General features: G+C 44.3%; 1 protein-coding gene across 14 annotated transcripts in view; it reads left to right on the forward strand.

Annotated features, from left to right (window-relative positions):
* The window catches only part of GRAMD1B (GRAM domain containing 1B), a 267819-nt gene that overhangs the window by 50411 nt on the left and 193608 nt on the right, over positions 1–23800 (forward strand). For 4 of the 14 annotated variants that reach the window (XM_063671524.1, XM_054437558.2, XM_054437561.2 and 1 more), the window contains exon 2: positions 22491–22816. The exons of 5 other annotated variants lie outside the window; for them this stretch is intronic. In XM_063671524.1, coding sequence (XP_063527594.1) covers positions 22575–22816 — 242 coding nt within the window. In that variant the 5' untranslated portion in view covers positions 22491–22574. Of the gene's footprint in view, positions 1–21916; positions 22817–23800 lie in introns of those variants that run through there. 5 more of the 14 variants (XM_054437566.2, XM_054437567.2, XM_054437564.2 and 2 more) reach the window with 3 other exon arrangements.

Raw genomic sequence — 23800 nt, forward strand, 5'->3', positions numbered from 1 at the left:
AGCTATTTGTTTGCATGGCTGATAACTCCCCCTCACCCTGCATTGTTCTTACTTTGTGTAGACACAGGATCTAGGTTATGTTAAAATGAGTACTGGAACCCAGAAGTGACTAATTGCCCAACCAAAGGATCAGAATTCTATTTTATTTTTCACAGTAACTTGGATGAGTTGATGTGTAAATGGATGGCATGTTACAGCTCACTGTTTTCTAAGAAAACAGCAGAATTGAATGAAGATAAATTCTGAGACTCCCTCCCTTTCCTCCACAGCCCTTGAGCCAGAGGGTGTTGTCCATAGGACAGACTGAAGAAGTTTGGTAAGACTACCTATGCGCTAAGGCACTCATGGGTAGTGAGCATTTAGACATAAGTGGAATTCACTAGGATGTACCGGGACTCTGGTAGGACAATTTGAATTATCTCTAAATTGCGCTAAGCATGAATTCATGCAGGATAACTCTGCCTCCTAACACTGATGCTGACCCAGCCTGTCAATATTTACATTTTTGTGTTTTTCTAAGCTAGACCTCTGAAGCTGAAAGCAGAATGCTGCTTCTACCCTCCAGATAAAGTACAATATCTATTGTTTCAGAAGACTAGATGCAATAGGACAAGAATCGAGCTGTTGTATTATACTTGCCCTCTTTTTTAATGTCATTATTATTTACCCAGAGAGAACGCTGATTAATCTTTACCAAGAACAATAGGAAAAGAAATATGATTACATAGTTTGTTTTTTTTAGGTAGTAAAAAGACTTTGACCTGGAATTAAGAAGACTTAGATTCTCAACACAGTTCTTTGTTTTATCACATAACTGCTGTGCCAGTGCTTTTGATAATTACGGTAATTTGGAAGGAGCACACCTGCCTGGAAATCCTGCCTTTGCCTCTTACTATGGGACTCATGCAAATTGCATAATTTCTCTGGTCCTCTTTTCTCTTCTATAAAGTAGCATACCACCTATCCTACTTCCCTTATTGAGTGTTATATGTGTAGCAGCGTTTTAATCTCAAAGGGCTGTGTACATACAGACATTGGCGTTTATGTTGGTAACTGTGCCACAGTCATCTCATCTGATCTCTAAAATGTCCCTTTCTTGCTGCCCTGACACTGCTGAGAACTTGCATATCTCAGCTGGGACACTTCTGGTGTCTGTCTTGCCTGCCCTTCGCTGTCTTGAAACCCAAACAGAAGTTTCTGAGAACGAGACTGCAATTGTCAATTATTCGTCTTTGGTTTTTAAAATGTGCCTACCATCCAGTCCCCTGGGTGCTCGTTACCACAGCACAGCCTAATTACCTGTAGACAGATGAGACATGCTTGAAACTCTGGGACTTTTGCCTGCAGCCTGCATGGGTTCCTGCAAACAAGGGCCTGTGAAAAATAAAGAAGGGCTTTATTTCTGCTTTCAAAGTCTGTGACTTAGGTACCTGAAAATATAGTTCAAACAAACTAAAACAAAACCCACAACAAGCAGCCCAAAGCAAGAGGCTTTAGAACATTTACAGTGTTCTTTCTCCAAAGGTGTAGTGAGTGCTCGCCTCACGCTTTCCTTTAGTGGCGAACAATAGTTCTGTAACTCAGCCTCACTGAGGTCCAATTAGTCCAAATTGTGGTGGAGTTGGACTTATTGAGTCACGAGATCAGATTTCAGAAATGAGTTCTCCATCTCTGCCTTGTGCCTTTCCCTCTCTGACCCCCTGTGCCAGACAGGCTGATTCTAATCAGCACAGGGAGGCCTGCAGGTGGCTGAGACTGTGAGGGTTATGGTTATGAGGTCAGGGACCAGCCACTCAGGACTCATAGAACAGAAGATTTGGGGACAAGAAAAAAAGGAGCTTATAGAAGCAAACAAAACAAAAACAAAAACAAAAACAAACAAACAAACAAAAAAACCAGATGCCAAAAAAAAAAAGTGTGTGTGTTGGGGAATCTTACTGAGAAGAAGAGAGAGAAAGAAATGGAGGAGGAAAGGGGAGTGAATATGTTATGATAGGGTGGAAGGGAGGAAGACAGGATCTGGAGAGAAGCAGATTTCTTGCCCCAAACTCCTTCTGAGACAGAGCAAAAACAAATATTTTTGAGCAAAATCAGTTGTGCCCAGATGTCCGTAGATGCTCCATCGGTGACTCCGATACTGCCAGGGAGTCCCACCTGCAGAATCACGGTTCTCTGCCTACACAAGACCCTGGAACCAGTCCCCTTCTGTTTGTCCCTGCTCCACCCGCCAGTAGCACCTGCAGACCACATCCCCTAATAGCAGTGCAGCCATGTCTTCTTCTTGAGAGCTGGAAGAGCACATGCTTACTGAGGGTTTGAGGAAGGACAAAGAAGATCTAGAAAGAAGATGCTGGCAAAGAGAACTTCCGGATCACTTTATGTAGGGAGAGGCTGTGCTAGAGTGAAGAGAGCAGAGAGTGTGTCATTAGAAGACATGAGATCAGGCCCACACTCTGCCACTTAATTACCAAGTGACTTCTAGGCAAGCTTTATTTCATTTATTTATATTTACCTGTAAGACACCTCTCCATCTTCATGCCTACCTAATGGTTTGAGAAAATGGATGAAACCCTCAAAGTGCCCTATGTACCTCTGATAGCACATCTCACTGCCTCATGGTTAAATATTTGAATAACTTATCTTCTTTTTTTTTTTTTTTTTTTTTGAGACGGAGTCTCGCTCTGTCGCCCAGGCTGGAGTGCAGCGGTGCAATCTCGGCTCACTGCAAGCTCCGCCTCCCGGGTTCATGCCATTCTCCTGCCTCAGCCTCCCGAGTAGCTGGGACTACAGGCGCCCGCCACCACGTCCGGCTCGTTTTTTGTATATTTAGTAGAGACGGTGTTTCACCGTGTTAGCCAGGATGGTCTCGATCTCCTGATCTCGTGATCCGCCCCCATTGGCCTCCCAAAGGCTGGGATTACAGGTGTGAGCCACCGCGCCCGGCAACTTATCTTCTTTAGTAGGTTATGTGTTCATTGAGGGCAGAATGCTTACAGATTTATCACCTACCATGGTGCCTGGCCTATAGCAGGTATAATAAATATCTGCAACAGATATCTAATAATTAAATAAATGAGGAAGATGATGGCTTTGGGAATCCTGGTAGGTACAGCTCTTGAAATCACAATGTCAGCTCTGGAACAAATCTGCTATTATTTAGGTTTGATGTAGCAGTTGTGGGCTTGGTATTGTTGGCTTAAGTTACATTCCCCCAGAGATTTAGAAATACCCAATGACCCCTTGCACATCCCTGATTTTTTCATTTTCAATTAAGGAATTAATTTAATTTTGCCATTTTATTATTATTTTTTGAGGCAGGGTCTTGCTCTGTCACACAGGCTGGAGTGCAGAGCATGGCTCACTGCAGCCTTAACTTCCAGGGCTTCAGTGATCCTCCCACCTCAGCCTCCCTAATAGCTGGGACTACAGGTGTGCACCACCTTGCTTGGGTAATTTTTGTATTTTTTTGGTAGAGATGGGGTTTTGCCATATTGTCAGGCTGGTGTTGAACTCCTGGGCTCAAGCAATCCGCCTGCCTCAGCCTCCAGTTTTGATGTTTTTTAGGTTAAAAACATTTTATGATTTTGAAAACAATTATTATGAACAAATGAAATCTATAATGATACTACTTAATACAACATAGAAAATTATGTTATATATAAATACATGTGTTGTATATATATGTAATACATATACATACACAGAGATACATAATGTGGTAAGTGTATGTGTATTTTTATTCCACTTCCAGCAAATGTATGCAAAAGTTATCATAAACTAGTTAATATAGAGTGGATATATATGTTTAATTAGTTGCATTTCTTTTTTAGTGGAAATATAACAATTTCCTTAGTCATTTTGTTATTTGGTATTTTGGTTGTTGTCAACTTCTCATTTAAATAAACATTTTCTCTTTCAGAATAAATACTAATTATTGCTGTTAAAGAAAAACTAAAGCCATTTGTTGGGTGCCTGTCATGTGCAAGGCACTGTACTTGACACTTTACCTGTGGTGTATGAGTTAATGTTCACAATGCATGATGTGCATATTATTTTTCCTCTTTCATGCAGAAAGAGACTAAGCCCAGAGAAGTCAGTAGTTCAGCTAAATCACACAAGCCAGTGAATACAGAGTACAGAGCCAGGATTCATGTTCAGGTCTGCCTAACTCCAATGCCCCCACTCCTCCAGACTACAACACTCTTAGGAGCAGGATTGTAAGGTCAAAAGATATTACTAGCTTTATGGCTCTAACTACATTTTCCCACATTGCTTTCCAAAAATGTTGTGCTGATATAGAAAGCCCAACCCTGAGAACATAACATTTTCTCCATAATTTTGTCTGATTTCATATTTTAAGCTAAGAAACCCCAAAGACCCATATGCCCTGTCTTCATTTTTTATTTAGTTTTTATTTTTGAGATGGAGTTTTGCTTTTGTAGCCCAGGCTAGAGTGCAATGGCGCAATCTCGGCTCACTGCAACCTCTACCTCCTGGGTTCAAGCGATTCTCCTGTCTCAGCCTCCTGAGTAGCTGGGATTACAGGCACATGTCACCATGCCCGGCTAATTTTTGTATTTTTAGTAGAGATGGGGTTTCATCATATTGGTCAGGCTGGTCTCGAACTCCTGACCTCAGGTGATCCACCCACCTCGGCCTCCCAAAGTTCTGGGATTACAGGCATGAGCCACCGCACCCAGCCTGCACTCTCTTTATTACCTTACAAGTGCTGCACTTAGAGCCAAATTCATGTTGAGCTTGAGTATTACCTCCCTGGAATGGATCTCGATTGTATCACAGTCTGCCCTGAGCTCACCTGGTCCTAGACTCTCCCCCTTATTCAAAGGTGGATTTCCTGCTCTCCAAACCAACAATGAAATTTCCACCCCTGTCTTCCCTCTTATCATTCCCTTTATCTCTCTGAGAAATGGAGCAAAGCATATTCTGTCCATGGGAGAGATTAGGGGCTCTCTGCTTTCTTTGACCTCTTTGTATTTCCTTCATTGCATTAATGGCAGTGCTGTGGTAACGTGTATCGGATAGAGAACTGATCAATAAACATCAGGAAGTGTAATTATGGGGTAAGGAGGCATTGGGAAACATCTGTAAAAATTCAGGGTCCATTTGCCCATTTTTTTTTTTAATGGAGTCATGAATTTAACGTTCCACATGGGAAGGAACCAGAGGAACTACATGGGGTTTACTTCTATTTGTTCCCTCTCTGAAGAGCTGCAGGATACGTGAAGTACCTTCAAATCCTTCAACCCATAGGTCTTCGCCTGAGGAGTAGGCAGATCCTGCAGAGATAAACGTTCAGAGGTCATCCAGGACCCCAGTCCCACCCCCACCCCAGCTTCCAAGAAGAGGGGCTGCACAGAGCAAGCTCCCGATGGGAGGCAGTTCTCTGACCTTCACTGACTCATGCTTTTCAATTGCGTCTTCTGTAGCCCTTGTGCAAGAATGACCTTGGGTGGCTTAGTAGTCAGATAGGACTGTATCTGCAGAACCAAGTCAGAAAAAAGTGGTTGTTCTGAGAAGATGCAGCTCAAGTCATCATTTATTCAAGGTTGTCTAATGAAAACACGTGGCTATTATCTGTACAGTGGATGATCTCAGAAGGGCTTGGAAGAAACTGTTAGTGGTCTTAGAAATCCACCATCATCATCATTTTTTTTTCTTTTTTTTAATTTGAGACGGAGTCTTGCTCTGTTGCCCAGGCTGCAATGAAGTGGCACAATCTTGGCTCACTGCAACCTCCGCCTCCCAGGTTCCAACAATTCTCCTGCTTCAGCTTCCCGAGTAGCTGGGACTACAGGCGCATACCACCATGCCTGGCTAATTTTTGTATTTTTAGTAGAGATGGGAATTTTTGTATTTTTAGTAGAGACGGGGTTTTGCCATGTTAGCCAGGCTGGTCTTGAACTCCTGACCTCAGGTGATCCACCCGCCTTGGCCTCCCAAAGTGTTGGGATTACAGACATGAGCCACCTAGTCCAGCCCATCATCATCATCATTATAATAATAATTATTATTCTTACTAGTATTTATTGAGCACTTATTGTGTGCCAGGGACAGTGTTACGTACTCTGCACCACATCTCACTTAATTCTTCCAACAACCTTCTGTGATAGTACCCGTATTATTATGTTTTTATAGATGAATGCTTAGCTCCCTCTCTTATTGATGTGCTTTGTTCAAATGTAATTTTCCTTATGGGGCTTACTCTGACTACCCTATGTCATCCCTATCCCCCTTGTCTTTGCATAGCTCTCGCCACCTTCCAACCTGTTTTTTTATTTACTTAATCATTATGTCCATTGCTTAGCTCCCACCCCCTACCCATGAGAATGTTTGCTTTTCAAGGACAAAGATTTTGCTGTGTTTTGTTCAGAACAGTGTCTGATTCATATAACTACTCAGTAAACTTATTCTAAGGATAAATGAATGGATGAGTATACCAAGGTTGAGATAATGAGCAAATCTCTTAATATCCCTCAACAACTGGATAGTGGAGCAGGGATGGAGAAGAGTCTCGCTCTAGAGTCTTGGGGTTTCGCCACCCCACAACGTTGACTCTCTTTCAGAAGATATTCTCACCTACACACACATGCCCTTTGAAAGGTAGTTCATATTTGCTAAAACACATTCAGAATGGCCTACTTGCGTCTTGGAGAAGCAGGTTTGTATGAAAGGCCCCTAAGGCTGCCGGGCTGCCTTTTCTTTTTTTTCGTTTTCTTTTCTTTTCTTTCTTTTTTTTTTCTGGGACAGAGTCTGGCTCTGTCGCCAGGCTGGAGTGCAGTGGCACGATCTTGGCTCACTGCAACCTCCGCCGACTGGGTTCAAGCGATTCTCTTGCCTTAGCTTCCCGAGTAGCTGGGACTACAGGCATGCACCACCATGCCCAGCTAATTTTTGTATTTTCAGTAGAGACAGGGTTTCACCGTGTTTGCCAGGATGGTCTCGATTTCTTGACCTCATAATCCGCCTGCCTCGGCCTCCCAAAGTGCTGGGATTATAGGCGTGAGCCACCGTGCCCAGCAAAGGCTGCCTTTTCTATGGGCCCTATTTATCTGAAATTCCAAAGGCTTGTCTAGGTCTCATGATGACATTGCTATCTTTTCAGTCAATGCACAGCAGAGCCAGGGGGTGCTTGGTCTTGGGATGAAGCTCTGTATTCTTGGTGGCCTTCAGGACACCTTAGGTCTTGGTCAGGTGAAAATCATTTTTATCATTAAGGTCTTTGATCTGGATAGGATGCAATTCTCTGACCATTTACTCTTCTGCCTGGGTAAATAAATGTTGTTAGGTTCTCAGACACTCTTTTCCAAGCCACTCACTTCTTTCTGCAATTCTTTGTGTGTTAAAAAAGATTTAATAGCAGCTCTCCTGTTAGTCTACTGTTTAGTGGACTAACTTTGCCATTATGCCTCATAGGCAAAATGGTGACTTTGAAGCTTGCTATTAGTGTTTTCTATTAAAGTATAGTCACTATTACCTTTTGGACCAATATGCATCTTGGGAGTTCTAGGTATCATGCACATACACACAGCCTTTGTTCAAAAACCACATATCTGCCATTGCAGTAGCTCAGCCAACAGTTAAATTGGTATCTTATTACCGAGGTTTCTTTAGTTTTTGTCTATTGCATCAGGCTCTTATAGGTTTTAGAAATAAATAAAAATAGTTTTAGCTGGGGTTGAAAGAGGATTTTCCCCTAGAGCTGATTTCCCTATAATGTATAGCTTAATACAAAACCTAGCATGCTGAATATAGTTAGTCTTCAAAGTGGATTAGGGTTGGTGTGCTTTGGGCATTTCCAAGGCATTAGTTACAGTACATTGAATTAGCTATACCAGTTGCTTCTCCTGTAATGAAAGGTGTAGAAAGATCCCCTGCTTGAATAGAAGACCAAAATGCCATTTTTTAACTTCTATTGAGTGTGATGGAGATAATCATTGGATGAGCAAAACCACTCCTGTTGTAAAGGAGCAATGAAGCATTCTCTAGTTCCTTTAGAAAAGGCAAGTACAGAAATCTGAGATGCTGAGCAGCCCAAGAGTTCTATTCATACTAGTGATAATAATAATGTGATAAAGATAATGATCATAATTGTACCAATTGTTACCATTTTCTACTCCCCGCTACTCCACAGGCCTTAAAATAAATAAACTTCTATTTTAAGCTATTAACTTGACCTCAGTCTTTATTCATCTTTTTCTGTGTGTATGAGTAGGGAGCTACTGAAATGATAATTGGATTTCATAAATGCAGCCTGTGTGGGACTGTTTAGAAAAGGTAGAGTTTTATAGTGCCCTATGGCGGCTGTGTGATGAGTCCCTGTAGCCAGGCATAACTTGTTGCCTGAATGGATGTCATTACATTAATGATGAAAGTGTGAAGACTATACACATGATTGCAGACATAAAAATGAAGTAACCATGGACTTTTTTTTTTTTTTAGCATATGCTATGTGCTAGTGACTGAGCTAAGTGCTTTATGTGTATTATCTGTTTATCTTCCACAATAAGCCCTTGAGATGGGCACTATTATTATCAATCTGATTTTTCACATTGGTTAACTGAGGCACTGAGAGATGAATGAACTTGCTAATAAGTGGTGAATCCAGGATTTGAACTCAGATTTTCTAAATCCAGAACCCTTGTAATTCACTTATGGGAGACAAAGTAACTATCAATGAAGTGCAAGGGCTACATTAATCTCAAACAGGTCATGTGATGGATATTAAGAACGTGGAGGCAGGGCGCGGTGGCTTAAGCCTGTAATCCCAGCACTTTCGGAGGCCGAGATGGGCGGACCATGAGGTCGAGAGTTCAAGACCATTCTGGCCAACGTGGTGAAACCCCGTCTCTACTAAAAATACAAAAATTAGCTGGGCGTGGTGATGCATGCCTGTAATCCCAGCTACTCAGGGGACTGAGGCAGGAGAATCACTTTAACCTGGGAGGCAGAGGTTGCGGTAAGCCGAGATCGCGCCATTGCGCTCTAGCCTGGGTGACAGAGTGAGACTCCGTTTCAAAGAAAAAAGAAAAAAACAATGTGTAATGGTATTTTGTACAGGCACATGCAATCATTGTGTAGTATAGGTGCATTCATGACTTATCAAATCAGGTACTAACTTGGGACTGAGATGTTGACATTAAAGTCTGAAATCACTCCACGCTGGAGGAGACCAAGCAAATCATGTGAGAACATAAGCTTTGGCATCAGAATTGATCTTTACAAATTATACAAAGGTAGTAAATGATCACACATACCCCCAAAATATGCACATCTATCATGTATCAATAAAACAAACAAACAGGCTGAGCGCAATGGCCCACGCCTGTAATCCCAGCACTTTGGGAGGCCAAGGTGGGCGGGTCACTTGAGGTCAGGAGTTCGAGACCAGCCTGGACAACATGGAGAAACCCTGTCTGTACAAAAAATATAAAAATAAGTTGGGTATGGTAGTGTGCACCTGTAATTCCAGCTACTCGGGAGGCTGAGTCATAAGATCACTTGAACCTAGGAGGTGGAGGTTGCAGTGAGCAACGTGTAGCTGTGGCTACAGGCACATGCCTCTACGCCTGGCTAATTTTTAAAGTGATTTTTTGTAGAGATCAGGTCTCTCTATGTTGCCCAGGCTGGTCTCAAACTCCTGTCCTCAAGCAGCCCTCCCACCTTGGCCTCCCAAAGTGCTGGGATTATAGGAATGAACCACTATGCCCTAACTATTTTATATATAAAATGTGGAAGCTGGCTTTCTTTCTCTAAGGTACTTTTCTACTTTGAAACTCAAATGGAATAAATAGACATTTTGGGGAAATAAAATGATGGCTTAATGTCAGCCTTCTAACCAGGACTTGCAGACATCCTTCAAACAGAAAACCGTGGAAGAGGATGGTTATTTTTCTGGAGAGCTGGGCAGCACCAGAACACAAGTCTGTCAGGGTTTCCCAAGGGGACTTGGAAGATTTGCCCATCTGGAGATCTTTGAAAGACAGTAGGATGAAATCCCCTCTCTCAGGGATGGTTAAGCTGGGGGCCTTACCAGTAGGAGAAAGAGGATTGACTGAACTCTGATTCAGGGTATTTTCTTAAGAGTTGATAGATAAGCTGTTTTTTCCAAGTACATTCTTGTTCCTTCATTTAATTGCTCCCCAACGATTCATAGTCCAAACACCCTTACCTAAAAAACCTGAACTTTAGTTAATCAGGAGTGAATGTTCTGGGCAAAGGGCATTGGTGTCCCAGGTTACTTCTCCTGAGACCTCCTCTGCAGTGTTGTCTTAGTGTGATATGATAATCTAAGGAATATTGTGACCACAGTCAGAGCTGCCCCTAGGAAAATGGCAGGGCTGAAGCAGATGATATTCTTCAGTTTTCTTCTCTCCAGAAGGGTATTGTGGCAGAAGAGCAATTTCTAGAGACTTCCAGGCTGGGAAATAATTGCACTTGGTGCCTCTTCAAACCTCCCAGCCCTGTTCCTTGTTCTCCCCTGTCCCTCCACCATCATTGTTTCATTCATAGACATTTACCGAGCATAAATGTAAGTGCTCAGTCTGGAGCAGTGAGCTTGGTAACACACAACAACGATGAATGGGACATAAATCCTGTGTGGATGGCAGTCACAGTCTTAGAGTGGGAGGAAAATACACATCACTAATTGTGATACAAGGCGGGAAATGATGCATTGGAAAGAGATGTGGGTAAACTGCTTTGAGATTTTTTTATGCTAGTTAAGATTGATTAATAAATGAATATTGAGGACATTCTCAAAGGAGAACAGAAAGAAAAGACATCATAAAAGGACAACTTGAAGAGCAAGAGCAGACAGAGACTTGCTATATATAGAACCTGGGAACTGTGGAATGCTCTAGAGTCTTAGACTTGCAAGTGACCACAGAGGTTTTCTGGTCTCAAACTCATAGTGATACTGTCCCCAACAGGTTCACTCTGGGCTTTACTACCTCCACAGAAGGGAACTCATCATTTATTTTTGAATTAACAGCATCTGCTGGGCATGGTGGTTCATGCCTGTACTGCCAGCACTTTAGGAGGCCAAGGCTAAAGGATTGCTTGGGACCAGGAGTTCAAGACCAGCCTGGGCAACATAGCCAGACCCTGTGTCTACAAAAAATAATAAAAATTAGCCGAGTGTGGTGGCACATGTCTCTAGTCCAAGCTACTTGGTAGGCTGAGGCAGGAGGATTGCCTGAGGCCGGGAGTTTGAGGCTGCAGTAAACTATGATTGTGCTACTGCACTCCAGCCTGGGTGATAGAGACCCTGTCTCTTAAAACAACAACAACAACAAAACAAAACAGAAAAACCAGTGTCTGGTGCAAGAAGGGAGTAGGGGAATTTCTAAGTGTGTGTGTGTGTGTGTGTGTGAATGAGAGAGAGAAAGAGAAAGAGAGAGAGGGAGCAAGAAAAAGGAAGCAAAGCAGTAGACTAGATTTTTCAGTACCCTAGTGGGCCTCTGCCTGAAGGACATATGGGGCCAATGAGTGCTGACTGGCTGTTCTTTGAGTTAAGCTGGGGAGATTTTATTATGGTGGGAATGGAACCCACTGTCCTTGTTCCAAGGTCCAAGGTCCTGCATAGGTGGCAAACTTGCACAGAATGATCATGTGAACAAGCCTTCAAAAAGGAAGACTTTGTTCTGGCTAGTAAGATTTAAACCATTGCCTGACTACATTCTGGAAACAAGTTAGATCTACCTGTGGAAGCTAAATTAGAATCTTAAGACCACGGAAAGGCTACTTTTAAAGGTCTTTTATTGTTTACTAAGCTACTATTGCAACAGAGGATGGCAAACCTCATTTTAAGCAAATGAACATAGTAGAGACTTGGGCTCTGCAGTTTTCTCCTCCATGATCCAAAGTGCCTGCTTGGAGCCTTGAGTCTGCAGTCCTCGATAATGGAGCCAGGAAGCACCAGGACTTACCGATCCCTGATGACTCATCTCAGATCTACAGGCAGACTTCTTAATAGGTAAGAGGTATTAAAGACACTTGGGTAAAAATTATAAGTTAGAGGTACACCTACATTATTAATGGCAAAGGAGAAACTGATTATGTGGCCTGAACATGCCATGAAAAGAATATATTGCTAATATAATAATTTATTTCAAGGGAGTTCTGCTAAATATTTGGGATAGTGTGTTTTTTTTTCTCTTTAATATTTAGAATTCAATACAAACTCCCAAGGAAATTTAGGGAACAAATAGAAACTGACTGAATTAAATAAGGAAACAAAGGGTATTGGTTTGCCGAATTGCAACTCCAAATTAATTAATCTGCCAAATTGCAAATCAACTGCATGTCTTCACAAACGATGACAGGGAGAACTAGTTTGAATGTGTATTTTACAGAAAGTCAAAAGAGAGCAATAGTGAAGTGGAGAAAACGCTGGTTTGGGATTCAGAATACCTGGGTTTAAATCTTGACCTCTGCAGTTCTTCACCTCTCTGAGCCTGAGTTTCCTCATCACTACAATGGGAAAAAATAACACTTACCTCATAGGATTATTATGAGACTTAAATGACAAAATATAGTGTCTTGCTCATGAAATCTTAGGTGAATCTGAAAATTTTTAGGACACTGAAACATTTCGAATCTATACCTGACTGAAGCAGATTTTTCATGTGGCTCAAGTCCTAGGTATCATATATTTGCTTTAAAGTGAAAGGGCAAGACCACGTAAGTTAATCGTTTACAGATATACTTTTAGTAAGTAGTGATGTTCTTGCAAAGTTGTGTATCAATCAAGTAAAATGTATTAGGGTAATTTCCCACATACAGGAATCCTGTTTATGTAAAGCAAAAAGGCCTTCCCAAATGCCAGTAACCATTCTATACCTTTTATACAAATCTACACGTCCACATGTTGGGATTAGTTCTAGTGAGGTATTTGTGTTTGATTAACTTCTTGCTCTGTGTGGGCTTATGAGGGAATTAGATGTGCACAGAATGTTTGCCAACAAATGCAGACTGACTGTTAGGACTCCTCTGTGCAGTTTGTTTTTTAATTATTCTCAGAGGTCAAAATATTATGTTCAAAATAATACTAGAAGTCATTAAGGTAGCGCTTGACTGAAAGATGTTTGATTCACATAAAACAGTTTCAGCTCCAGCTTTGTGATCTTGGTCTAAGATTTATCTTGCCCATGCCTCAGTTTCTCATCTGTGAACCTGAGTGAGATAGAGTAGAAGAAGGATGTGCATGGAATGAAATAGCTAATGCTTCTTCCAGGCTATAATTCTGTCATCTAAGGAAGGTGATATTTTTACTGCTTATAAAAATTTCCAACTGTCAGACAGAATTAATATATCTTCCAGAGGTATCTGCTTACATCCAGGGAGTGGTTGAGGGCACAGAAAATGAAGTTGTTTCTTTTCCTGGAAAAGGTGACATGTTTCATGTCTGTTTGGACACCCAAATTTATGCAACAAATGACTTCCTCATCTGTGTGTGCCTTATTCAAGTTTATCGTTGAATTAAAATTTCATACATGTAAAGAAACAATGTATTCTAATAAATCTTTTCTGTAAAACAAATGATTTAAATTATATGAAGGATCATGCCAGACTCAGATATTTTTTAAATCTGTATTTTCATACATCAGGATTGCTTAAAGCAAAGTAGACCTTTCCAGCTGATAGACCCTGAAAGCTACAAAAAGACTTTGTAGATTACCTAGCATGACTCATCCCTGAATCTCAATTTCAGAGTATTTAAAATGCCATGTAGTCACTGGTTTGAGCAAAAATGTGAGCACAGTGGTCCTGAGTCTCCATTTCTAGGAGAGGGATGTAGGGGGGATACAAGCAGGGGTGCTTGCTACTAGGGGCAGTTCTGGGGCGGAGTGCAGCAGTGTAGAGGAAACAGACTATTCCTGAAAAGCTGGAACATCCCACAGTGTGAATTTCATTGAGGCAAGAGTTCGCACCAAGTGCAGAATTGCATAGGGGTGAATTGTTTACAGTTACTGCCTCAAGATGCATTGTTTGCAGAAAGATAAACCTCTCAGGGTATAGTAGGAATGGTTGTCCAGAGCTGGATTACAGGGACCACCAATGAAAATCCTCCATACAGCCTAGTCGTCTTCAGCTTCTTCATGTGTCATAACAAAGTAATTCCAATTTTTTGCTTGACATAATATGTAAAGGCTAATATCTCTCTGGTGTTTGGCAAACATGCTGTCCTATCAGAACAAACCAGGCAACTGTTTTCTAGTTTTTAAAACTTTTTCATTACATTCATTATGCTCCAAACTGTTCTTTTTGTAATTCCAATAACACAGCATGCTTTCTACACTAGACCTCAGCCAAAAGGCCGAGAAACAATCAAACCATGCTTTCTTTTATGCCTCAATGCCTCTGTACATATGGGTCTTCTGCTGGAAATATGACCCCCTTGTTCTACATGGAAAACGCCTCTGCTCACCTTCAAACCTTGACTAGGTACTGTCTTCTCTGTGAAATTCTCTCTGGATCAGGATCCTTCTCTCCCGTGTTCACACTGCATTTGGTAAACATTTCTCTTGAAGTAAATTTACCGAATTGTAGTTCTTAGATTGGTTTTCTGCTCCTTCCTCCCTTCCCCCAGATTTGAAGCAACTGAGGCCAGAGTCATCTTTGATAGGCATTCAAAAAATATTTGTAGGAAGCAATAATCATTTTTCATAAACTTTTCAGAAACTTCACACTACTCACTATTATGGTATGCTTAGAGTCTGGGAAGATTAAATACTTTGTGATTGATTTGCTAGATTACCAGGTACACCATGAAGCTCCAATTTTCTTAGCAGATATAGGCAGAACTCCATTGTAAATGGCATAATCATACAGTCACGTTTTGTTCCTCTAAAACATAACATCTACCAACAATAAGACACACACACACAGATTAAAAGAAAAAAAAAACCTTATCCCCAACCCCAAATGTTCCCCCTCCTTTCCTTTCTTCTCCCCTCCACTCCCCTCCTCTCTCCTCTTCTCTTCCTTCTCTCCTTTTGCTCCCACTCCAACCACAAGTAACTTTTCACAGTCTAACTCTAGGCATTAGAAGGGTGTTTAACACTTAGTAGATGCTCAAAAACTATTTGAGAATAGATGTCCCTCATTCCCTTTGCTGACTAATTTCTGGAAAGGGCAGTCTAATCTTGCAGCTTCCATTAATTCATTCCTTATCTACTCTTTAACCCATAGCGATCTCATTTCTTCTCTGACCACTCTACTGAAATTGTTGTCTCAGAGGTCACCAATGACCTAATTACAAAATTTAATGGAATTATCTCTGTCTTTCTTCTGCCTGACTTCATTATAGGATATAGCATCATTTATCTCCTTGAAATGTAGTATACTTTAAAAGGTATAAGTTTTAAAACAAAGAGACCCTAGTTTAAATTTGTGTTCATCTTCTACTAGCTGTGTGAACTTGGGCAAGTCACCTTGTAAAATCTCTCATCATCTTGAAATTGGGCTTTTGATATTTATTTCTCAGAGCTGTTGCAAGAGTCAGCTGGGATTTTGTGGGTGAAGCACTCAGCACAGCGCCTGGCTTAGTGTAGCCATGCAATAAACGCCTCCTTTCTCCCCTCAGCTTCCCAGTGATTGCTGTTTCTTGGTTTTCTTCCAGAGGTTCCTCCTTTTCCTTGCCTATCTCCTTTCATTCCACATTTTTCCCCTGCCCTATTTCAGATTTTCTCCATCTCTTACCAGAACTATTTGCCATTCATATGGTCAATATTCCAAAAATATTGGCTGATTGAATGATAGTCTCCTAATTGGTTTTTATGGTTCCCATCTGCTTTTTTCTCCAATTCAAATTTCCTGCTGTCACCAGAGTTGATGCTTCTCAAATACAGGTTAGTAATGTAGTCCCCCCACACCAAAAAAAAAAAAAAAAAAAAAAAAAAAGAAAAAGGAAAACCACCAAACCCAAACCAATCTGAATAGCATCCCTTGCCTGAAGAATAAAATCTATAATTCAACACTAGGCTAGGTGTGGTGGCTCATACCTGTAATCCCAGCACTTTGGAAGGCTGAGATAGGAGGATCCCTTTGGACCAGAAGTTCAAGACAAGCCTGGACAACATAGCAAGGCCTTGTCTCTGATTAAAAACAAACAAACAAACAAACAAAAACCCTTCTGCACTGCAATCTGACCCCTTGTTTGTCCAGCCTCATTGCCGAATCCTGTATGTCCTACCCTATGCTCTGACTTGTCTTTTCCTATTTTCAACACCTCTCTGTGAGTTTTCACTCCTCAGTGCTTTTATTCAAACTGCTAATGCCCTATTCTTTTTTATTGAAATTCCGACTTGAAGTATTAACTTAAATACCCATTCCTCCATAGGGCCTGCTTAGACTACCTCTTTTCCTCTAGTTAAAATTTATCAATCTTTCCACTCACACCTCTTGTGCACTGGTATTTTGCACTTAATTAATTCTGCTTTGAGAGATCATGTGCTCCAATGCACCATGTGTATCTTATTTATCTAGCTATATCCCAAGGACTTCCTGAACAAGGAGCTTTACACAGTGTTCTAGCTTAACAACTACTTGTAGAATTAAACTGAGTTGAAAATCAACAAGAACAGTCCTGTTTCCTACGAAGGGTATTATAAAGGAAACTTATACATAACAAAGGCTAACATTTATCGAGCACTTACTGTGTGCCAAACTCTGTTCTAAGTGCCCTACACAGCACTAATGCTCACAATCACTCCAGCAAGGAGATGCTATTTATTAACTTAATTTTACAGATGAGAAACTGAGTTGCAGAGAAGTTAAATAACTTAACCACAATAAAACTGCTAGTAAGTGATGGAAACGGGTCCAAAACTCAGGTGGCTTGACTTTGGGTCTGCACACTCAATCACTAGTTGGTAGTTAGTATAAGCTGATGATATTTTGCAATGCTTCTGAGGAAAGCAACAGCAGAAATTCCAGCACATGCCACCTGCTTTCCTTGGGATGGGCAGCCAAGGACAGGTGGGGCGACCTCAGAAAGTCTTTTGCAGCCCTGGTTTGCATGTAAGTCCTTGCAAGATTTAGAGGACAAGAGATGATGTCCTTCTGTGCCTTGGTATCCTTGGTGTCAAGTGCAAGGGCAGCCAAATGTTGTGCAAAACATTCTTCTTTGACGCCTAAGCCTTTTGATGAGCAGTTAAACGAAGGAGGCTTATCTGGTGACAGTCCTTCTCTCGAGGTGACGTCATTGCTCACCCTGGCCCCTGTGAGGGCTGTTGGAAACAAACAGCTGACCCTGTGCACTCCCCAAGGTTGAGAGCACTGCCCAGGGCTCTATTCTCAGAAACTGAGTCTCCATCAAAGTCCCGAAGCATTTTCTCCCTTTTTCCTTGGAAGGAGAAGCTGGATGTGGTGGTTGGTCAACTGTGGTTTGATTTAGGTTGTATTTAACCAGCGCTAGACTCCTCCTCCACACTCCTTCTCTAACCACACCGATTCAGTGCAGCATCCTCTGACCCTTCTTAAAGTAGTGAGGCCCTCCCTGGGGAAATGAAGTGAGGACTCGTGAAAGAAACAGAAGGAGATACCATGGAGTGGAGTTTAAGTTATTCCCTCCAATTCTTTCTCCTGTCTTTATCCCCGAACCCTCAGTTCCTTGCTTCAGCACCATCCTAGTAATTGATCCCTGTATCTCTAGTTCATCAGTGCAAGATATTAAAGCTATTTGTGGGTCTCAGGGAGGTGTTTAGCATCCAGTGATCAAAATGCCGTTGAGCCAGTAACAGGTCAGCTCAAACAGACTTTGTTTTAGGTGTAAGTGAATTGCTTCTACTTTAAAAAGAAACAATCTGGGTCTTAGAGACCCACAGTAGTAGGGTGGGCTGGGCCTTTAAGAGATCATCTCTTTCCTGCCACCGCCTCTAATTAGGCTCCAGTTACCTTTAAAAGACCTACAGAGAAAGCCATTCTCTACCCAGTCTTAGTCATTCAGGCCAGTCCTTAACCAGCCTTACCCTCGGTAAATGTTTATCATCTATCCCAAATCCCCCATGCTGCACTCTACAGAAATGCATTTCCTCTTGCTCAGCAGCAAAATGAGAGCTGCAGAGTGAAATCTGACCATCCTTCGTTTTGTGTTTGAAGACAGTTAACATTGCTCTCAGCATCATCCACGTTTCTGTCCGTATTTGCAGCTTCCCTGCCAGCCGCAAATTCCACTTCTTCTATGCTCACTGCCTGCTTCTTTCCCTCATAATGGGCCAACCGTTGGGATTGGCCGTTCTGAATGTTGTGTGGGGGAGAGACTCTGTGTCCCAGTGTTGAGAGTGGGGACTGTCTGTCTTGCAACAACAGTGTTGTGGGGAGACATTCCTGTGTCTTTGGGAGTTCCCTGCCTTGGCATCCTGGAGCAGGTGCAATAAGGTGTCCGGGGTGCCAGCGCCTTCCAATTCACATTTACTTGGATGTGCACCCAGGAGAAATCTAGTCTGAAAGCTACTGTGTTTCACTTAAGTTTTCTCCTGGAAATTGAATAATAATAATAGTTTATGAGTCTCCAGAAGTAATAGACAGGTGTTGACTGTCTTGTGTCTGCAGGAAAAGGGAGCCTGTGCAGCTGAGAGTAAACAACAGTTGCTTAGTAATATGACCTCTTTTCATTTAAAGTCAGAGGCCTGGCTGCAGGTGGGGAAAGGGGAGGCTGGGTTGTTCTGGTTACCACCTGTCTGGGGAAGTGGGGATTGGGGGCAAAGGTGAGGTCAGTTTCACAGAGAACTGTGGGGTTGCTGAGAGCCAAATATTGCGGAGAAGAAATATTGGAGTGGGGAGACTTGGGGAGCAAATGCAATCGCTGAGATTCTGACGCAGGGCATAAAAACTCTTAGGTTCTGATGTTGGCACCAGCTACTTTGAGAAATTGTTTCTCTACACTTTTGGAGGCCTCTAAACTGGCTTCAGAAGGCATGAGTTCCAGTTCTGTCCTTGTCATTGATTAGCCATCATCATTTATCTGTGACCTTGGATAAACTACTGAATCTCTCTGTCCCGCTTTCATCAATTGTAAAGGCTGCTGGGAAGACACAGTGTGATGTCTGAAAGCTGTTTCCAAAAGTGTAAAGGTCACCATACACATAAAAAGCACAGGACACTGGAGAGAATTAAAGGAAGGAGAAACTTGATTCTTTCCTCAAGGAGCTTATAGTCTTAACAGTAATGTTGGCTCACAGCTGTAGGGCATTTCATATTTCACAGCAGTGCCTCATTTATTATCTTACTTGCCAGAGCCATGGGCAACAGAAACAGCTGGAAAGGGCTGGAGGATGTGTTTTGAACAGGGTTTTAATGGTCAAAAAGGTTATGGCTTGAAAAAAAGAAGGGACTGCAGGTGCAAGTGAGTAAGGACAGTGTTCAGGCTAAGAGAGCTCTGGGTATCTGCCTCCCAATCAAGTGAGACATTTTAGGTTCCTGTTTGGAGGTTTTCCCTCAGGCTGGGTGAAATGTAAATGATCACTCTTAGTCGCTGCTGTGCCCAAGGCTTGAATTAAATCTCATAGGATTTCAGTTCCAGAATCTACTGTGGGTGGGAAAAGTGGCTGAAGTGTGTGGGAAGAGGGTGCTGGTGGCTTTTCTTCCTTGTAAGAGGTATACCCTTAAATTCAGAGTGCCCAGAACAAACTTAAAGCTTCCCCCCTTGTTGTTTCTCCCTCTTCTCAAGCTGCCCATAGAATCTTCTGGCCCCTGTCTTGTGGACCATCCTTTTGTGTTTTTGGCCTCCAAGCAAATGGTAGTGTCCTGGCTTCCTTTCTTCCCGTAAGCCCCTGAGACCCTCATCTTCTATGTCAAGAGCCTGCCCAATATGCAGGTTCCTTGAACTGGGAAGTTATCAGATCCCTTGCAAAACACTCGTCCTTGGAGGAAGTACAAGGCAGTGAACAAACTCTGTGGAACTTGGCTTAGCTCCGGGTCCTGAAGTTTGGAATTACAGTGCAACCTCCTTAGCAACCCTGGAGCCGGAAGAGATGACCTGCTCCTTGTCAGGCCTGACACCTGATGGCAAGGGGTTTCTGCTTTCTGTGCTATGTCCGGGAGTTACAGTAGAGTGAAACCAAATCACTCCTGAAAGGGCCAGGGGCTGGATTTCAGAAACGGGGGCTGACATTCCAGGGAGTCATTTATGGGAGGGCCTGGCCTTGGCTTTTCAGCCGCAGTATCTCTCTCCCTGAGGAAGACATATTTCCCTCGGTTTCCCAGCCCCTCAAAGGTTGTGTAATGTCAGGATGCCTTGAGCTTTTCCATACTTGACAAGTGTCATTGCAGAGCTTGGTAGATCCATAGCCAGCTGTCATCCTTGATGTCTTGCTGAACTGCAGGGATGTGTTTACTTGCAGTGAATTCTTGTGGTCTTTAGGGATGTGAATTTTCCTCAGCTTCAGGACACTTGTGAAATGTGACTTTTGTCCTGGCACGGAAGCTGGGCATTGGCTCCCAGATGGAAACTGGACTCTGAGAGAGGCAGAAAAGAAGGGTGGATCAGATTGTGGACTTCCTGGTATGTTCTTGGGTGCTTCTCATGATCTCTTTGAAAGTTACTGACCAGGCTGGGCATGGTGGCTCATGCCTGTAATCTCAGCACTTTGGGAGGCCAAGGCAGGCAGATCACTTGAGGCCAGGAGTTTGAGACCAGCCTGGGCAACATAGCAAGACCTCATATCTACAAAAAGAAATAAAACTTAGCTGCGTGTGGTGGTGCACACCTGTACTCCCAGCTACTCAGGAGGCTCAGGTGGGAGGACAGCTTGAGCCCAGGAATTCAAGGTTGCGGTGAGCCATGACTGCACCACTGCACTCCAGCCTGGGCAACAGAGTGAGACTTTGTCTCTTAAAAACAAAACAAAACAGTTACTGACCCAAGAGACAAATGCATTGGGCTGGGGATGAAGGAGGAGAATGGGTGCTACAGCCTTGCTCTAGGAGCTGGGCTGGGTTAGACTCAGTGCCCACAGAGAGCGTCTAAATAGGATGGATCAGTTCTAGGGTTGATGATCTCTTAGGGCCTGGGTCTAGAGAGTGAGTGTGGTTCAGCACATCTTGGGATGCTACCAGGACTGAACTAGACTTCCTAGGTTCCATGACATGGGGACATACTGTACTCTGCGACTCAGTCCATGGCAGGCTGAAGCAGAATTGAATCAGCCCTCAGCAATGTAAGGGGGGGGGTACACTCAACTCCCTGGGGCTCTGTTGGATGCATTGCTTTGTGGGTGCTCACCAACTCCTCATTTCGTTCTTTGCTCAGGACGCGGCTATGGTACTGGCAGCTGGCTCATGTACAGGGTTCAGCTCCCATTTTCCTTACTGGTCCTGTGTCCTTTGTCTCTCAGACCCTATTGTCTGTCTTTCCTTGGCATGTCATGTCTGGTGTCCTCAGCTCACGCCGCCACGGGAGAACTGTACTCTTCTCAGCTTGTCATTTTGGAAGCAGCCTCCAGCAACCTTGCTTTCCTCCTCTGACTATACTCCGGCCTGCAGTGCCACTACTCAGACCCCCAAATAATTTAAAGTGCCTTTCTTAGAAGACAAGAGATGGTTGAAAAGTCTCCTCATTTTCCTTCAACCCTGTATCATGGGTGGTCTGAGAGAGTAAGGACTGAATTCATTGACTCCCCTTTCTCTGCACTCCCCACCCCCAAGGAAATAGCCGACTTCGACTAATGGGAGCTGCCTGGCCAATCGTTGCCCTGAGAAAGTTTGGTTTGTGATCCTATTTCACTAGGCTGATTGGAGCAGCCTTTACTTGGAGGTAGAGTCCCTCCCCGAGGGAATCCGTGTACAGTTACACTAGCGGTCGCTGCCAGTGCTAGCCCATTCAGGACAGCCCCCCTCACCCCGCCCCCAGCCCCCGCTCCTCCTCCTCCTCCTTTTTTGTTTTTATCCAGTGTCTCGCTTCCTCTCTCTCTCTCTCTCCCTTTCCCTCCTACCACTGCCTCTTCCTCCCGCTCTCTACCTCCCTGCAGCGCCAAGCCGGCTCCCCAACCTGGTCTGCTGAACGCAAACCGCTGAGAGTTTGCTGCACCGCCCCCTGGGGCCCCTGGCTGCCGAGTCCCGCTAAGGCAAAGACGCCAGCAAGCGAGGGAGCGCAGCGGAAGAAAAACAAGTGGGCGCGCGAGGGGAGCCCCAGGAGGGCGGCCGGGTGGCTGGCAGGCGGCTCCCGCCCCTCCCGGGTAGCCTCGCCGGCGGCTGACGGCCCGGAGGACGCGCGCTCCGAAAAGTTAGACTCCGGGCGGCGGCGCGCCACGCCGCGTCCCCTCGCGTCCCTTCCTCGCTGCGCTCCGGGAAAGGAACTTGTTCCTCCGGCCTCAGGATTGGGGCGTGTGCCGCGGGCCGAGGGTGGGGAGCAGCCAGAGGGAGACGCGAACGAGGCCGCTGGCGGAGGGCGCAGGAGGAGCGCAGAGGCGACGGCCCCCATGCCGGCGGCCAACATGATGGAGAACCGGCCGCTGCCCGCCCTGCAGGTGCCCGAGCCGCAGGGTGCGCCCGAGGGCAGCCCGGTCTGGTCCAGTTCGTCGACCCCCACGCTTCGCCGCCGGCGCTTCAAGATGCGCCGCATGAAGAACGTACAGGAGCAGAGCCTGGAGGCCGGGCTGGCCCGGGACCTGCCCGGCGTCTTGGCCCCCGGCAAGGAGTTCCTGCAGCTGCCGTCCATCGAGATCACGCCCTCCAGCGACGAGGACACCCCGTGGTCCAACTGCTCCACACCCAGCGCGTCCCCGCGCCGAAAACGCTTCCTCCTCCGCAAGTGGCTGAGGGTGAGGGAGCGGAAGGAGTGCAGTGAAAGCAGGTACGTCCCCGTTCCGCCCGTCTCCTTCCCTTCCCTCCCCTCCCGTCCTCTCCAGAGCCGTCCAGGGCCCCGGGGCATTCTGGGGGAAACGTCCTGGGGGAGAGCAGGAGCCCGTCACCAGAGGCGCTTCTGGAGGGCGCTGCGCCTGATCCCAGGGATGGTGGCATTCAGCTTCCACACGTGCCACCCGCTCCTCAGCCCAGGGTGAGGGGCTTCATATTGCATGACACGTTTACGTGGAGCTTCACGCTGCATTCCATCTCCCTCGATCCCCACAGCGAAATAAATAATAAAAATAATAGCAACTAATAGTTATCGAGCCCTTACCACGTGCGGGTCACTATGTTGAGCACTTCATGTACCTCCAGATTTCATCCCTACGCAAACTTTCTGAGGTAGGTACTACTATGGCTCCCTTTCTACAGAAGGAGACAGTAAAAGGCCAGAGAACAGTTAAGTGGTTTATATTTCTGAACTCCGTTTCAATCTTATTTTATGTCTGGCCACACCGGATTGCCTTAACTGGCTCACTTGTGTGGAAGTGAAATATTGACACTGAGTGAGTCACATTTCCTACCATATCAGAGTCTTTAGACATCGATACCTACAAGACTGTGGTTCGTACCAGCTACTTTTTTGCCTAGGTCAGTGTGGCATCTGGGTAATGGGAGAAGGTTGAGCTTCCCTCACGTAGAGAATTGGTGCAGGGCGCCCTAGAGCAGCTCTACACAGCTCTGGTCAGGACTGCTGCTTCAGGGAGTTGTGTCTGAGCCAAGCCCCTTGCCTGGTGGAGGGCAGGGAGTCCTCACTTGTTCATGGGTACCACGAATCCTACGTATTTACTTTGAGACTGTAGGACCCTGGCTCTTAATGGATTTGTGTTCTTGTGCGGAGCAACTGAGTCATTGATCACTGTCCCTGGAATTCCTTCTCCAAATCTGTTCAATTACATTGATTTCAATTCAGTAAGTACTTACTGAATAT

This window comes from Pongo pygmaeus, chromosome 9, assembly GCF_028885625.2.
Source record: "Pongo pygmaeus isolate AG05252 chromosome 9, NHGRI_mPonPyg2-v2.0_pri, whole genome shotgun sequence".
Classification (NCBI taxonomy): Eukaryota; Metazoa; Chordata; class Mammalia; order Primates; family Hominidae; genus Pongo; species Pongo pygmaeus.